Source organism: Salmo salar, chromosome ssa19, assembly GCF_905237065.1.
Source record: "Salmo salar chromosome ssa19, Ssal_v3.1, whole genome shotgun sequence".
NCBI classification, from domain to species: Eukaryota; Metazoa; Chordata; class Actinopteri; order Salmoniformes; family Salmonidae; genus Salmo; species Salmo salar.
This window is the reverse complement of record NC_059460.1, coordinates 60765731-60783308: the sequence shown is the minus strand read 5'-3', so window position 1 is coordinate 60783308 and position 17578 is coordinate 60765731. Positions and strand designations below refer to the sequence as shown.

The following is a 17578-nucleotide window of genomic DNA, read 5'->3' as shown; positions in this document are numbered from 1 at the left end:
GATCCATGCCCCTACCTTTTTATTAAGGTATTTGTTATCAACAGATGCATATCTATATGCCCAGTTATGTGAAATCCATAACTTAGGGCCTAATGAATTTATTTCAATTGACTGATTTCTTTACATGCACTGTATGTAACTTAGTAAAATCTTTGAAATTGTTGCATGTTTCGTTTATATTTTTTGCTCAGTGTTGTCATGACGTTGCCCTCTTTGGGTTTTCAATGCACCATCCCCCTACCTACCTCCCCCTACCCAGGCTCTGTGAGAGCGGTCGTAAATTCCTAAAAGAATGTCCTACCTCATGGCCACAGTTTTGAGACAGAGTGGGTTTCATAGAAAGAACCCAGGAATTCTTCCACCTCACAGGACTGGAGAACCGAACAACATTTATGTTCTTGAGAAGGTATAAAAGATTGGTGAAGAATCCAGCTACGAACTGGTCCGTTTGGTACAATTTTGTGAAACTCATGAGAGACAATACGGCCACATTACCATGGAGCTGTTTATATAATAGCATCAGTTGTGAGACTTACATCTAATGGTTGTATAAAATGAATGAATAAGGATAAAGCTATTTTGAATATGTTGGGATGCTTGTAAGATGTTAATGTGAGAGAATTGTATTTCTGTTTAAAGTTTCACAAAGTCATCGGCACGCCCCCATGAACAGACGGGACCTGGCGTCATGAGACAGCCTTTTTCCGTTATTCCGAATATAACCCCCACCCAGGGTTTCTATCACCAAACCGAGCTGACCTCCATTACGAGTTGGCTGAAGGTTTGACCATGCGTTCCTCATTCTGAACTTTAACCATACCACGTGGTTAAACTCTTAGACTATTGATACCGACAGAATAATAACAAGTCTTTGATATTAATTACTAGTCTGCAGCTAGGAATTCGGTATCATTGAACGCGAAGACCGACAAAACATCTATCCTATAACGACATTAATGAATGTCACTTTGAAATATCTATTCTAACCGAGAGAGAGAGAGAACGCGAGGACAAAACTCTCCAACAGAACGAACTTTTCAACAAAGATCCCGATGACACACTGAGCGTAAATATATATATATATATATATATATATATATATATATATATATATATATATATATATTGATTGCAATTGTTCCCGAATGAGTGAGCGTTCATGTGCAAAGGATTAGCATATCAATTGTTATAATTATCAACTCTTATCAACCTTTTGTCTAACAAGCCGCCATGCCGGTTTAGCCCACTAGGGCACATTCTCCTATCATTTCCTTGTAACCATAGCTACTGTTTGTTATGCATTTCTGTGAATTACTTAGTAAATAAATGATTTTAAGACAATTGATGTATGGATGACTCATAGTGAAGACTGAGTTCGTGCAGATAACCAACAATTTACGACGTTTGGAATGAGACTGACGAGGTAAACGAATACATCATTAATCCGAAGACTAATAGATCAGATATTACGATATCTGAAAGTTATATTAGGAAAATTATAACTTTGTAATCTGAATATTTTCCTTGGTGCCCCAACCTCCTAGTTAATTACAGTTACACGATTAATCAGTTTAATCGCGTAATAATAATTACAGAGAGTTATTTGATAAACATGTCTTCCGTTTTAATGATGCCAAAGACACGACAGTGTAGATGGTTGGCGTTAGACGCGGTTTGTGACATACAAGGTTGTCATTTTGAATTCCAATGCAGCTTTTGTTTTTCAACATTATTAACTAATCGCAATTGTGTTCTACTCTAAATCACTAACTAAACAGCTTTATATTAAAAACAAGAATGGTGCCCTGACCCCTGCTGGCGCAGTGGTCCAAGCACTGGTTTAGGGACCAGAAGGTCACAGGTTCTAATTTGGCCAATGCCCTTTCTCTAAAAATGTTTCCCAATACCCAATGTGTTGATATACTATCCAGTAATAAATGGTCACAGAATGTATTGGCCGTGTTATTTAAACACCACACCAAATTAAAAACAAAATGATTGAAACAAGGAGGGAATTGTCACTTGTATAATAAAACACTTTTGTTTTCCGTTATGTGCCTGACACTTACTTGACCCCACACATATTGATTGCATAGCTGCAGAATTAACAGTTGTTTAAAGGAGAATTATCCCCATATTCAACTTCAATGTGCCATACACATTTGCACACGGCTTGGATCAATCCTAATACTACATAGCATAACTGAGTTCAGAGGAAAAGGTGAAGCATTCAGTGAAATGGATAGGACGTGTGCTCTGCTGACCGCAAACATTACATAGTCAGATGCGAAGATTGCTGCCTTGGATGCATACTTAACATCTATATTTTCCACTCCAGAGGGGGGAGCTACATGATAACAAACAAGAAGGAACATCCAAATCTCACCTCTCCCCAGGCTCAATAGACACACATCCCTTTGAGCCTCTGCATTTTTACCAGGTAAGGGAGGTTTTCCTTCACTTGACCTGACTTGAGGTTTTTCCTTGTCTGTTGGTAAGGAAAGACTCCCTGGGTTTAATTGTTACGGTATCTAGATATTTGGGGCTTAAAACTCACTGGCTATATTTGTGACGGTAACTAGATATTTTGAGGGCCTGACTTCACCAATTTATTACATGAGTCAGTTGGTCTTTTTCCGAATCACTCGTCCTTTTCTCCCTCCCTCCCTTCACTGTTCACTTTTTTATAGCTATCCCCCCAGTTTTTTGCACCGAGTGTATTCTCCAGGACAACCTTATATTTTCCCGCTGCCAGATACGTGTCTTGTCTGTCTGCCACAGTTATTGGCCTAACAGTGACCATGTACTGCTCCTGACAACATGACAAGGTAAGGACGTTCCTAATGTTGCTACAATATTACAATCTCAAACATGTTACTTTTTAATGTATACTGAACAAAAATATAAACGCAACATGTAACGTGTTGGTCCCATGTTTCATGACCTGAAATAACAGATCCCAGAAATGTTCCATATGCACAAAAAGTGTATTTCTCTAAAATGTTGTGCACAAATTCGTTTACATCCCTGTTAGTAAGCAGTTCTCCTTTGCCAAGATAATTCATCCATCTGACAGGTGTGGCATATCAAGAAGCTGATTAAACAGCATGATCATTACCCAGGTGCACCTTGTACTGGGGACGATAAAAGGCCACTCCAAAATGTGCAGTTATGTCACAAAACACAATGCCACAGATGTCTCAAATTTTGAGGGAGCGTGCAATTGGCATGCTGACTACAGGAATGTTCACCAGAGCTGTTGCCAGATAATGTAATGTTAATTTCTCTACCATAAGTTGACTCCAAAATAGTTTTAGAGATTTTGTCGGAACGTCCAACCGGCCTTACAACCGCAGACCGTGTGTAACCATGCCAGCCCAGGACCTCCACATCCGGGGGGTGCTGAGAAGTATTTATGTCTGTAATAAAGCCCTTTCGTGGGGAAAAACTCATTCTGATTGGCTGGGCCTGGCTCCCAAGTTGGTGGGCCTATGCCCTCCCAGGCCCACCCATTGCCCAGTCATCTGAAATCTAAATTAGGGTCTAATTAATTTATTTATATTGACTGATTTCCTTCTATGAACTATAACTCAGTAAAATCTTTGAAATTCTTGCGTGCTACGTTTATATTTTTGTTCAGTATAAGTAATATATGATAACCTTATTCACTGGTTCGTGTTCATGGGGTGCATCGTAGCAAAACGTTTTGCAAAGGAAAATGACAACCAGCCTTTCTTAAAGCTTAGATGGTACCTCCCGGTTCCGTTCTGCTTTCTTCCATTTCGTGCCCAGTGAACATAACCCTGGATTTAGGTTGAGCCACCTGGCAGACCTGACTGCTTCCTCTGCATGCCAAGGGACCCATAAAAAAAGCACTTTCATTAACAGGCTATTAGCATTGATCGGGCAATTTAAAGGTAGTGGAAGTCGAGCAGGTGCAGGTATCTAATAACAAGACAGCACCATACAGCCAGACTATAAGCCATCCTTCAGCTGAACCGTTTCACCCTCCCAGGGCTGTTGTGTTGAGAGTTATGGGCACACAACCCAGTACCACCCGCCACAGCCCTCACCATCACCACCTACCAAAACTAATAGGGGCAAAGTGGCAGATGCCAGGGGGGCAGTGCCCGCCTGGGGGGAACACGATCTGTGGTAAAGACATTAGATCCCAAAAGCAGGTCGGGGTGACAGCGACAAGCATACAGTATGAGCGAATGCAGCCAAGTGACTCGGCAGGTGAAAAAAGTGACGGGTCATTTAGGCGCCAGGTTCTCGTGCCGCACTGACACAGAATGACAGACGCTGCACGGGGGAACGAAGGTACATAGGCAGGCAGGCAGCAGCCTCAAGGGATCAAGTTATTTATAGAGTGCACCGAGAAAATTGAATCCATGTGAAGTCATTTCTGATTCAAAATACATAAGGGGAACATGGATCCTGCTGATCTCCTTTTGTCCTTGATAATAAGTAACAAAGTGCATCAGGGAGGTTAAATAAAGATGCACAAGGTTAAACAAAGAATTGTGCAAATGTTGCAGTTTCAAAGCTAATTTCCTGCAATTCTACAACTTTTGCCATGATTTATGTCATGTTCATATGATATCTGGGTGAATTACAAAATCAATGGGGGGCCCCCTGGTGGTCAGGACCGCTGGGCACATGCTTACATTTCTATTGCGGAATCTGTAACGCTTCGGCTTTACTAATTGAATAGAGCCCCAATTTACCTAGCAATCTAAAAAAATAAAAAATAGCTGACATTGAGTGACTGTCAGTCACTGACCTAACAAGAGGATTTAGAAATTTCACGTGTATTATACTATTCTCACTCAACAGTAAGTTGAGACACCGACTGAGTTCATAATAATAAAACAAAGTAATTCAGACTTTGAGTAGAAGTCGTTGATTCAGCAAAATGATTAGAAAATACTCAAATACAGAGAAAATAAGTATTTAACACACGAAGAGTTAAATAAGCATGTATATGAGCCCAGGTCTGGTGTGTGTGTTGCGGAATGGCCAAACTGAGCTCCACAGTGATCTTAAGCTGAACTGTCACTTCCTGTGGCCTGATGAGAGCTGGCCAACCTGACGAGAGCGGGTAACTCTGGGTGGGTAATTCCTAAACTCCTCATTTATTTGTGGTAATGTAGCCACTAGAACGACTGAAACTTTGTAATCTGTTAATTACTGGATATTTAGTGGCGTTCTTCGGTGACAGCCCCTCCCTGGTGTGTGTCACTCATGCTGTCATCGTGCCATACAGAAAGCAGTGGCGGCTGGTGTAGGGAGAAATGGGGATGGCATTTCTTCCTCAACCAGCCTCCTCTGACAGAAAGGCATGAGCCTGCCACTATGACAAACAGATGGATTGTGAAATATTGTTTCTAATGGATTAAGGGAACATGCGCTCTCTCTTGGGAGTTAAGTTTGACACCCCTAGTTAAGAGAAAGTTGAGTAAAATACACAGCAGGATTTGTCAGCATATTTTATTATGTCAGTCAAGGAGAAATCATCTCAAACAAAATAATGGTATACTCTGAATATTGACGTGAGATTATGTTTTTTCTCCCTCAGGCATAAATAGTTTGGAAGTTATAGAATATATGAAGTATATTTACTCAGGGAACTGTTTTCCTAGCTAGGAATGAATAGTATTAAAACTTTCAAAATGGGGGTACACTGCTTTTTGCAGCTTTATTTGAATATTCCTACTATACCGTATGTGTGCTTTGTATAAGGGTGATAAATTGTACACTTAGGCCTATCCTTATAGAGGTAGATCCGCACTAGCTCAATTGAAATTTAAAGGCAATGTTTCTGCGTTCGCAAATTCACGGTAAACACTGCATATGTTGGCTCAATAAGAAATGCCCTTTCAATTTCAATCGCGCTATAATGCTGATCTTCCATGATACGGATTCAATCTAGCCCTTAATAGGTGTTAGGAATATATAAAAAAAAGCTTTTTAAATGATCTCAAGATGTTATTTGGTTGTGAATAATGAATTGATTCAGGTTGATAATACACAAAACAATTTATCTTCCAACATAAACATGCCTTAACTTGGAAAAAAACACCACGTCAACCAAAAATAATGAATAGATATATTCTGTTATCTGAAAACGTATATGCCCAGTATGTAATAGTAAGTCAAAACATCCAACCGTGCGTGTGAATCACTCGGCCTCGACCTGTCATGCAAGTACAGTATTCGTCTATATAATCTACAGTATCTCAAATAGAATGCTAACATATTGTCGATACCTTTTCCTTAGGAAAAAGAATAAACAACTTCACCATGCAATGAGGTAACAGGTCATAACAGCCAATTCCTCTGCGAGGAAGCCTAAATGTATACTTTAACTTGTATTCTTACTTGTAGGAGTTCTCTGTGTGAGTGCAGAAGTTGTTTCGGCCTCATCGCACCAAGGCCTCCACAAGGTCCGTTCCATTTCTTCCTGCCTTGGGCTATGTTAGACCCCTCTTTCCAGATAAGCCCTAGTCTGGTTCGGAGTGCAGACACACAGCTCTATTCAGAACACATCATTCAAATGATATACTCTATGGCTGACTCGAAGGTCCACATTTCATCTTTTTGAAATTCTTATGAAACTCATCTTGTGCTCAATAACCAGCTGTGGGGGAACAGGTTAAGGTAAATTCATTTTTTTGTGGTTACCCAATATCGATTGGCTTTATCTCAACTGAATAGCTTAAGGGAACCCACTAGTTCACAGTTGTGTATGGCTCCGTCCCAAAAAGGCACCTTATTCCCTATATAGTGTACTACTTTCGACCAGACCCCTATGTGCCCTGGTCCAAAGTTGTGCCACTATATAGGGAATAGGGTGCCATTTTGGACGCTCTCTATCACTAGCTTACTGCTTGTAGTACTGCTTGACAAATTAATGTGTAAATAGTCATATTTTGGTTAAACAAGCAAATGCCCCTATGTGTAGTATAGAGATTTATTCATAATTGGACGCCTTTATGCTGCGTTTACAGAAGCAGCCCAATTCAGATCTTTTGGCAATTATTTGCATATCTGATACCTATCTGTTCTTCCCTAACGCGTAAACAGCAAAAGACCACATGGAATCAGATCTGTTGACTTCCGATTTATACCACCTCCATATGTGGAGCTGAATCCTGATACAAACCCAATCCTCCATATGTGACCTCTGTCTGGATGCTCAGATCAGATTTTGCTCTGAAAGGTTTTTTGTTTTTTTTACCATGATTTGCCATGACCATGACAACCACCCCAAAATTTAAAGGAGCAGTGACAGGAAATGAGAATTGCATCTGTGTGCTACTTCAGAGGCTACATCAGTGTGAGCAGAGAGGAAGAGGCAAAATGAGAGGTTTCACTCTTGCCAAAATCTGTCCAAAATAAGCCCAAAGCGTTTCTATGGGCTTATTTTGGACTTAAGGTTGTCGCCTGCCTTCCCGCCTTTGGGACAACGCCTCCCATTGTTATGACGGAGACATGAGCGTTATATACAGATCTCTGGTGTGAATGGGCAAATCTGATATGGGTCACATGTAAAACTGAGTGTAGACAAAAAGATCAGATATAGAACTAAAATTAGATTTGGGTTCTTAAGGTGGCTGTGTAAACACAGCCATAGTATGGCTATGGTAAGCAGCCTCCAACCTTGTTAATCTGAGAAAATTGAAAGCGTTTTTTAAATAACGACTGTTCATCAAATAGAAAACATGAACTGTTTTCAGTATTTTGAATCTATTTTCTTGAGACTTTAATACGTTGGTTGCATTCTTTGATTACTTTTGTCCAAGGTAGCCATTTCAACCAAGTGTAATGTTGTTTCATTGAACTGAATTAAACATTTATATATTTATATATTCATAATATAATCGTGGTTTGTATTTGATTAATTCCCCTTTTAGAGGACTTGTGTAGGAACGTAACGATGACCACTGTTCCACGCTAACATTTGATCGAGGTGTTTCAGTCAAGAACCTCTACCTATGTCACAATCACTTCTAACCTCGAACGTGATTTCAACTTCAATAATACACATTTTCAGGTTGATCTTTCAATCGAAGAGAGAAACTCCTCAAAATGAGCTAAATCTAAAAAGGACACACTTTATCAAATCCAAGATAACGCACAAAATGACATGCGTTTGCATAGTAAAGCTGTAAGTCGCTTGAACGCGGACTAACAAGTGATCCCATAAAATGGGGGAAAACACGCCACACATTAAGAACACTCAAAAGTGCACGTCCGTAGTGTTGCACAATGTACTACAGTACCTATAATGCTCTGTAACATATCCACTTTTCTTGTCTTTGTAAAGATTGTTCAGTTCCCTGTCCAGTTTTTAGTTCCCCATGATGGTGGTTGGGGTTGAGTTGTTGGGGCCAAATGTAGGGCCAAGCATAACCTTTTCACACTATCGTGCCAGCGCAGACCCTAGTGTTCTGGCCCAGATATTTTGTTTTATTTTCTCTTGTATGTAAAGGGTACTAGTCCGTCAGGTCCAGGCACCAGGACTGCTCTGTGCACTGAGTCTGAACTCCCAGGCTGGATCTCCTCGACCTGGTCCCGGGGCTCTCGCTGTCCCTGCTCTCCGTGGAGCCCCCATTCCCCAGCAGGCACTCCAGACTGGTGTGTCCCACCGCTGCCGAGTCTCCCAAGGGGATGTGGGGAGGAGCGCAGTTGTCCTGCCTAGGAGGAGACTCTGAGTCCTGGGAACAGACGGACGATGGCCTGGGGAAGGAGGGGGCCGTTCCAGGGCTGGAGTGAACAGACAGACTGTGCAGGTCCTCGTTAAGGAGGCTGGAGGTGGATGTGTATTGCTGGGGGAAGTCGTGGCTTGGACCCCCGTCAAGCCCCAGGACTGCAGCAGGTTCCCCCAGGGTAGGCCTTGCAGGGTGTAAAAGGGGTTCTGAGGCCAGGTAGATGTGCGGGTAGGTGCTGGGGCTGGCATCCAGGAGGCTGTGAGTAGACGTGGGAGCACTAGACAGCAGACAGCTGTTCAAACCGCCGCTAGGCGGCTGCAGACACAAGCTGGGTTGGGACTGGCTAATGCTAACTGGGCTAGTGTCAAGGCCAGGGCGACTGTCGCCAAAGTCCTCATGCCCAGCAGTGGGAGCCGTGCCTGGGCTACCACCACTCTGTAAGGTTGGGCTCATGCTAAGCAAGGAAGGGCCAGTCCAGGGATGGGGTGAGGTTCTACCAGATCCCCGGCAGGGTCCTGGCACGGCCGCCGAGTCTGTCACGTGGTAGAAGCTAGGGGGCCCTGGGCTGGAAGACTGAGGTTGGGTCTGGTAGTGGCCCTCTGGCTGTGCCCCCCCTGTGGCGCTAGACTGGCAGCTCCCCCCTGGAGCCTCACTGTAGCCCCAGCAAGGGTGGAGTGGGTCCGTGTGTCCCCCCTCCATGCTCCCAGGGTCCTGATGGCGGTGCAGGCTGCTGGGGGCCAGGTTGTAGGCTGTGCCAGTGCTGGCGGTGGGGTTGGGGTTGGAGACCATTTGGACGGCGTAGGGATAGGAGGAGGACAGGGAGGCTGTGTAGTGGTGCACAGCCACCTGGGCCTGAAGAAGGTGCATCATGTGATGGAGGTCCTTGGTCAGCTGAGACACTTCGTTGTTCAAGTTGCCCATCTAGGAAGAGATAACATATACTCAGGGGTTAGATTGGGGAGGGCTAAGCGACAACATATGAATGTATTCAGACCTTTGATCTGCACGTTGAAGTCGAATATTCATGCAAGTTTCCCACTGACGTCACTACACAGTAGCCACTTTTCATAACACGACCACCACTTACAAAATAGCCCAACCCAAACAACAGCGACTTTTATTCTCTCAAGCATGTCTTTGCAACTAATTTCCAGCCCTCACAGTGTGACTCTGAAGCTTGCACAACGTACGTCTATCCAACACTGACTAGCTACTGTTCTCTGTGACTAAGAAATGACCCGTTTTCACATGCATCCCAAAACTCCCGAGAGAGAGAAGGAGGGAGACACTGTAACAATTCGAAAAGGGAGGAAAGTGGAAGGGCACGTGCGAGGAGGGGGGGGGTAGAAGGAATCCGAGGAGAATGTTAGGGTGGGTTGGGTTGTCATCATCAGGTATTTTTGGTATTGTCGAGTCAGCGCTTGCAGGTTTTTCTCTGCAATGCAGAAGCACCCTGCTGATTAATTAATACCCACTTCAGACAAGGCCTACCTAGAACCATCTGTATACTCCAGCCCCACCTGCCACACATTTGCATCCACATTAGGGATGGAAGAACACATTGTGCTACATAAAGGTAGAAATAGCAAAGAATTTAATAGAATAAAGTCAATTTGACTTGAATAGAATTTGGATAGAATAGGAATATAATAAAATACAATAGAGTTGGAATATAATAAAATACAATAGAGTTGGAATAGAATAGGAATAGAATAAAATACATTTGGAATAGAATAGAAATCCAGAGATTGTGGTGGATGCCGCCATCCATTTATCGATATGCATTTATTAACAGTTGATACATTTTCTTCGGAGAGAATTTATGAGCCTTGGTAACACGTTTGTTAAATCACAAGGTTCACCGCTCAAGCTATGATCTGTACTTTCTGTCGTTCTTTGTAGTATCACCAAGTGGTTCACATGTAATCCAAGATGTGGCGTTGAATGTGCAAATATGCAAATTCCTAATGCTATAGATATTTTCACTAATTGCAGTATTGCATCACCAATTGTTGTTAGTATTTGATTCAACATTTATTGTACACATGCATATTCATGCTCTTATTATACATATTGAGTAGGTATACCCATTCCAGGTTTCTGTCTAAGAGGGGCTTCATGTTAAAGGGGCAAAGTGAAGGATGAAACATAAAGAGAATATGCAGAGTTGTTGCACACTTGTAAGGGCCCATATAAGGTCATACATAAGATTATGCATATGTCAAACTATTGCGAAGTCTGGTAAAGAAGCTAGGCAAATAAAAAAGTACAAAAATGAGGTGTTCAAATCCTGCCGTGCCCTTCAGCAATTGAACTTGTTGTATCAACATCAAGCCTTCGCTGCCTTGTACAGAATATAGAAACTCTATGAAAGTGACTTTAGACAGAAGTGTCTGCTCAGCAATAAACATAGGAGTAGTCTCAGCAGGAAAGTAGTAGCAGTCTCAACAAGAAACATGGGAGTAGTCTCAACAAGAAACATAGGAGTAGTCTCAGCAAGAAACATAGGAGTAGTCTCAGCAAGAAAGTAGTATTAGTCTCAACAAAAAAACATAGGCGTAGTCTCAGCAAGAAAGTAGTAGTAGTCTCAACAAGAAACATAGGAGTAGTATCAGCAAGAAAGTAGTATTAGTCTCAACAAAAAAACATAGGAGTAGTCTCAGCAAGAAAGTAGTAGTAGTCTCAACAAGAAACATAGGAGTAGTCTCAGCAAGAAAGTAGTATTAGTCTGAACAAAAAAACATAGGAGTAGTCTCAGCAAGAAAGTACTAGAAGTCTCAGCAAGAAACGTAGGAGTAGTCTCAGCAAGAAATATAGGACTAGTGTTCTCTTTCTCACTCAGCAGTTAGGCTGCACTGAGGCTTACTCTACTGTAATGTACTGTACCTTCTGGTTGAGCTGACTGATGCTCTGTCTAACCTCTTCCGACTCCAGAAGCAAAGTGGCGTTCACCTGCCTAGTATCTGTGGAGGAAGAAACAGAAGAAGACAAATACCTCTTAGGCTCATAAAACAATGAATAGGGATTGATTGATTGATTGATTGGTTCATTGGTTGTTTGGTGTGATTGATTGGTTGAGTGGCTGTGTGTGATTGATTGATTTACAATACTGGAGTGTGCTAGCGAATACAATTAAATGTTTACACTTCATCTATGGCACTGATACTTCTATTTTTCCCCTTGCATCTGTGTCTGGTGTTAGCTAAATAATGGCTAGCTTTAGTAACTCAAAAGGCTATTTTACATGGGAATCAGAATGACTGTTCGGGACCTTGAAGACAAAACTGTAACTTGGCCACTCAGGAACATTCAATGTCTTCTTGGTAAGCAACTCCAGTGTGGGTTTGGCCTTGTGTTGTAGGTCATTGTCCTGCTGAAAGGTGTATTCATCCTCTCCCAGTCTCTGGTGTAAAGCAGACTGAAGGAGGTTTTCCTCAAGGATTGTGGGCCTTGTTGCATACAAATGCACGTTTTGGAATATTTTTTATTCTGTATATTTGTATTCTTCTTTTCTTTTAGGTCAATATTGTGGAGTGACTACAATGTTGTTGATCCAGCCTTAGTTTTCTACCATCACAGGCATTGAACTCTAGCTGTTTTAAAACCACCAATGCTAGCATCACTGAGCAGTTTCATTCCTGCAGCTCAGTTCAGAAGGACGACTGTATCTTTGATGTGTCCGGGTGGTTTAATATATAAACTCTGCAATGACAACAAGCTCAGTCCGATGATGCTGTGACACACCGCCCCAGACCATGACGGACCCTCCACTTCCAAATTGATCCCGCTCCAGAGTACAGGCCTCGGTGTAACGCTCATTCCTTCAACGATAAACGGGAATCCGACCATCACCCCTGGTGAGACAAAACCGCGACTCATCAGTGAAGAGCACTTTTTGCCAGTCCAGTCTGGTCCAGCGATGGTGTGTTTGTGCCCATAGGCGACGTGGTTGCCGGTGATGTCTGGTGAGGACCTGCCTTACAACAGGCCTACAAGCCCTCAGTCCAGCCTCTCTCAGCCTATTGTGGACAGTCTGAGCACTGATGGAGGGATTGTGCGTTCCTGGTGTAACTCAGGCAGTTGTTGTTGTCATCCTGTCCCGCAGGTGTGATGTTCGGATGTACCGATCCTGTGCAGGTGTTGTTACACGTGGTCTGCCATTGTGAGGACGATCAGCTGTCCGTCCTGTCTTCCTGTAGCGCTGTCTTAGGTGTCTCACAGTATGAACATTGCAATTTATTGCCCTGGCCACATCTGCAGCCACATCACGCAGATGAGCATCGACCCTGGGCATCTTTCTTTTGGTGTTTTTCAGAGTCAGTAGAAAGGCCTCTTTAGTGTCCTAATTTTTCATAACTGTGACCTTAATTGCCTACCGTCTGTAGGCTGTTAGTGTCTTAACGACCGTTCCACAGGTGCATATTCATTAATTGTTTATGGAAAACAGTGTTTAAACCGTTTACAATGAAGATCTGTGAAGTTATTTGGATTTTTATGAATTATCTTTGAAAGACAGGGTCCTGAAAAAGGGACATTTCTTTTTTGTTGAGTTTACTACCGTTCAAAATGTTAGGGTCACTTAGAAATGTCCTTGTTTTTCAAAGGAAAGCACATTTTTTGTCATTAACATCAAATTGATCAGAAATACAGTGTAGACATTGTTAATGTTGTAAATGACTATTGTAGCAGGAAACAGCGGATTTTTAATGGGATATCTACATGGGCGTACAGAGGCCCATTATCAGCAACCATCACTCCAGTGTTCCAATGTCACGTTGTGTTAGCTAATCCAAGTTTATCATTTTAAAAGGAAAAAGAAAACCTAGAAAACCCTTTTGCAATTATGTTAGCACAGCTGAAAACTGTTGTTCTGATTAAAGAAGCAATAAAACTGGCCTTCTTTAGACTAGTTGAGTATCTTCAGCATCAGTCTTTGTGGGTTCGATTACAGGCTCAAAATGGCCAGACACAAAGAACTTTCTTCTGAAACTCGTCAGTCTATTCTTGTTCTGAGAAATGAAGGCTATTCCATGCGAGAAATTGCCAAGAAACTACTATTTAATGAAGCTGCCAGTTGAGGACTTGTGAGGCGTCTGTTTCTCAAACTAGACACTCTAATGTACTTGTCCTCTTGTTCAGTTGTGCACCGGGGCCGCCCACTCCTCTTTCTATTCTGGTTCGAGCCAGTTTGCGCTGTTCCGTGAAGGGAGTAGTACACAGCGTTGTACGAGATCTTCAGTTGTAGTCCATGTAAGTTATGTGATTTGTTAAGCCCGAACTAATTTAGGCTTGCCTAAACAAAGGGCCTGAATCCATTACACTTATGCAACAACTATATTTTAGTTATGTATTTTTGATTTATAAAAACAATATATACATTTTTCACTTTGACAGAGTATTTCGTGTAGATTGTTGACAAAAAATGACAAATCCGTTTTAATCCCACCTTGTAACACAATAATATGCAATGCACTGTATGTAAGTTGAAAACATTGTATGTTAAAAGCACATTTTCGCTTACGTTTTCTCAAGTTGGGAGCTAAGTTTGGGCCAACTAGTCATTTTTAGTTCAGGTAACACTTGGACCGAAAAGTTGAGTAAACAAAACAATGGCTGTGGAAGCAGTTACTTAATAATAATTAGTTGAAACAACTCGATTTGTTTTATAGTGTGGATTAATTGAATGTTTAATTTAAGAAACAAAAGAAGAACTAAATCATAAAACACTTAAAGCATGAAAGGAATACTGTTTAAGCCCAAACTAGTTTTGATTGAATTACATTGCCCAATATGTCCTTTACTGCCTTGTCTCACCTCTGAAGACACCTGAGATGTCATTTCATTTCTCTAACTTATATTCTGCATATGGGACAGCATGACGTCTGCCCCGGTTTGAACCCCACGTTCACCTTCAAGCCATCTGGCTCCCCGGTGAGACTCCCGCAGCGGGTGCGGTCAGGGTGCGGTCAACGCTGGGTTTAAGACGGTTTAGCGTTACCTTCGCTGGGACGTCCCGTGGTGCTGGCCTTGGGCCCACTGTGCTCCATGTTGAAGAGGAACGTGCGACCATTGTCCTCGATGCCGTCGACAATCCTGGCAGGGGGGGGGGGGCAACAGTAACAGTAGAGCCCCTTTCAATTATCAAATTATCATCCGTTGCCACACGACCCAAGGAGCCGCAATGGGAGCCCCACTGGCAGCTGCCCATGCAGGATTAACCTGAGTAGAGCTGAAACTCTCTGGGCCGGAGGACATCGGAGCCTTATGGGCCACATTACAGTATTGCCTTCATGTGGGGCTCACTAGACACCGGCCGATACATTATGAATATGGATGGATGGTGTGTGGTAGGGATTGGATATAATTAGATAATCTTATTGCTTTACTAAAGTGGTTTGAGATCTGGTGAGATATGCAATTAAATTAGCATTAAATGCTATTGGAGAAGCTTGTAAATGCAATCCCATATCATTACACAGTGTATACATTGCTATTTAGTTATAATTGCCCTATGGAAATGTGGTTGAAGTTTAAAATGTTTTACTGCAATTTGTCCAGTTTAGCCTTGGCGAATGACTCTTTACAAAACAAAATTACTATATCACAGTATCCACACTACCACACTACTTAATACACTTTGCCAATGCTGGCATCACTTAATATTACCTAGTGCACAAGTTTGAATATTCGGACAGAGATAAAGTGAAAGTCCAACAAAACTTGGGCCTCTGTGTGTGGTTTACCTTGGACTGAGGTCCGGCGGTACAAAACAGCTGACAGTGGGAATCAGCAGCTTGGAGGGCTTGCGGCCCTGACTCCCTGCTCCCAACTCCCCTGAGGTAGGGGGACTAGCAGGGGCTGCCACTGGGACACTGTGCTCCTTTTTCTGCAGCGGCTGTGGGGAAGACAGGCTGTGGCCCCGGGGTAGGCCTCCCCGGCTCAGGTTGGGCGAACGGCAGCGGCGCAGGGCATTGAACTGCCTCAGCTCGTCACCCAGCAGGTTGCCCAGGGAGGTGCGGCGCACGGGGCTGCTCAGGCTGGGCAAGAGGAGGTTTGCGCGGCGGGTGCGGGACGCTGGTGACAGGTGGTAGTACTCATCTGAGTCGTCGTGGAGACCTCCTTTTGTCTCAATGATGGACGGGAGCTTGTGCTCTGTGGAACCTCGGCGGTTCTGGGCGGCAGGGAAAAAAAAGAAAATGTATCAATTTCTCATATTTATTTCACCCTTATTTGAGCAGAGTGGCGTTCATTAGAATACAAAATGGAAAATTATTAAAAATAGTTTGCAAAGTGGGGGAAACAAGAATGTTGCTTATTGGATAAGTCTAGGAAGTCCCTTCGGTTTTAGTCCCATTCTCTTTCGTTTCACACCTAATGAACATGCTGAGAACATGTTCTCATTTACAGAGGGATGAGTGGAATTGAATAAACCAATTGGAAGCTGGGGATTATATGATATGATTCAAGTTCTTTATATTGAATTCATATGTAGTTTTATCAAGCTACGGGTGGATAGGAGAAATTGCGAGGTTGATGCTGTTGCTGAATCTTTCTTTGAAAAAGAAAACATGCGCTGACACTGAAGGAGAATTCAATTGGGCAAGCGAGGTGTCAAAAAACATTAGCCAAACCTACATTCATAAGCTCATAAGGCTTATTATTAACAGAGATATTGACCCAGTTAGCGATCTGACTCCAGGGAGTGAACCGTTTTCTCTGCTCCGAATGAGTTCCAACCTTTAGGGGGAAGTCCTGGGTCTTATTCATTAGGGCATAATGGGAAACGTTTCGAAACGTGAAACAAAAAATGTGTCCAAGTAGTCCCTCTCTGTTCCAGTCTGCTTTCTTCCATTTGGTGCCTAATGAACCCGACCCTGGCGACGAGCTGGCGCTAATCCCTACAGAGAAGTTATAGCAACATGACCCGGAATTTTTTTACAAATCCAAACACACTTCAGAAAACGTGCATTACAATTTTGCCCACGAATGCAATTCTATTACAATCATCAAGTCATGGCAGGAACCAATCTTATACAGATACAGTTGAAGTCGGAAGTTTACATACACCTTAGCCAAATACATTTAAACTCAGTTTTTCACAATTCCTGACATTTAATCCTAGTAAAAATTCCCTGTCTTAGAATAATAGAATAATAGTAGAGAGAATGATTTATTTCACCTTTTATTTCTTTCATCATATTCCCAGTGGGTCAGAAGTTTACATACACTCAATTAGTATTTAGTAGAATTGTCTTTAAATTGTTTAACTTGGGTCAAACATTTTGGGTAGCCTTCCACAAGCTTCCCACAATAAGTTGGGTGAATTTTGGCCCATTCCTCCTGACAGCTGGTGTAACTGAGTCAGGTTTGTAGACCTCCTTGCCCACACACGCTTTTTCAGTTCTGCCCACAAATTTTCTATAGGATTGAGGTCAGGGCTTTGTGATGGCCACTCCAATACCTTGACTTTGTTGTCCTTAAGTCATTTTGCCACAACTTTGGAAGTATGCTTGGGGTCATTATCCATTTGGAAGAACCATTTGCGACCAAGCTTTAACTTCCTGACTGATGTCTTGAGATGTTGCTTCAATATATCCACATAATTTTCCTACCTCATGATGCCATCTATTTTGTGAAGTGCACCAGTCCCTCCTGCAGAAAAGCACCCCCACAACATGATGCTGCCACCCCCGTGCTTCATGGTTGGGATGGTGTTCTTCGGCTTGCAAGCTTCCCCCTTTTTCCTCCAAACATAACGATGATCATTATGGCCAAACAGTTCTATTTTTGTTTCATCAGACCAGAGGACATTTCTCCAAAAAGTACGATCTTTGTCCCCATGTGCAGTTGCAAACTGTAGT

The 17578-nt window shown here is 42.5% G+C and overlaps 1 protein-coding gene across 1 annotated transcript in view; it reads right to left on the bottom strand.

The window, feature by feature from the left end:
• Window positions 1–8100: 8100 nt before the first annotated feature.
• kcnh4b (potassium voltage-gated channel, subfamily H (eag-related), member 4b) overlaps window positions 8101–17578 on the bottom strand; it is a 72284-nt gene continuing 62806 nt past the window's right edge. Inside the window, exons 13-16 of the mRNA XM_014158742.2 lie at window positions 15461–15888; window positions 14716–14810; window positions 11604–11680; window positions 8101–9638 (exon numbers count right to left, since the gene is read on the bottom strand). Coding sequence (XP_014014217.2) covers window positions 8502–9638; window positions 11604–11680; window positions 14716–14810; window positions 15461–15888 — 1737 coding nt within the window. The 3' untranslated portion in view covers window positions 8101–8501. The remainder of the gene's footprint in view (window positions 9639–11603; window positions 11681–14715; window positions 14811–15460; window positions 15889–17578) is intronic.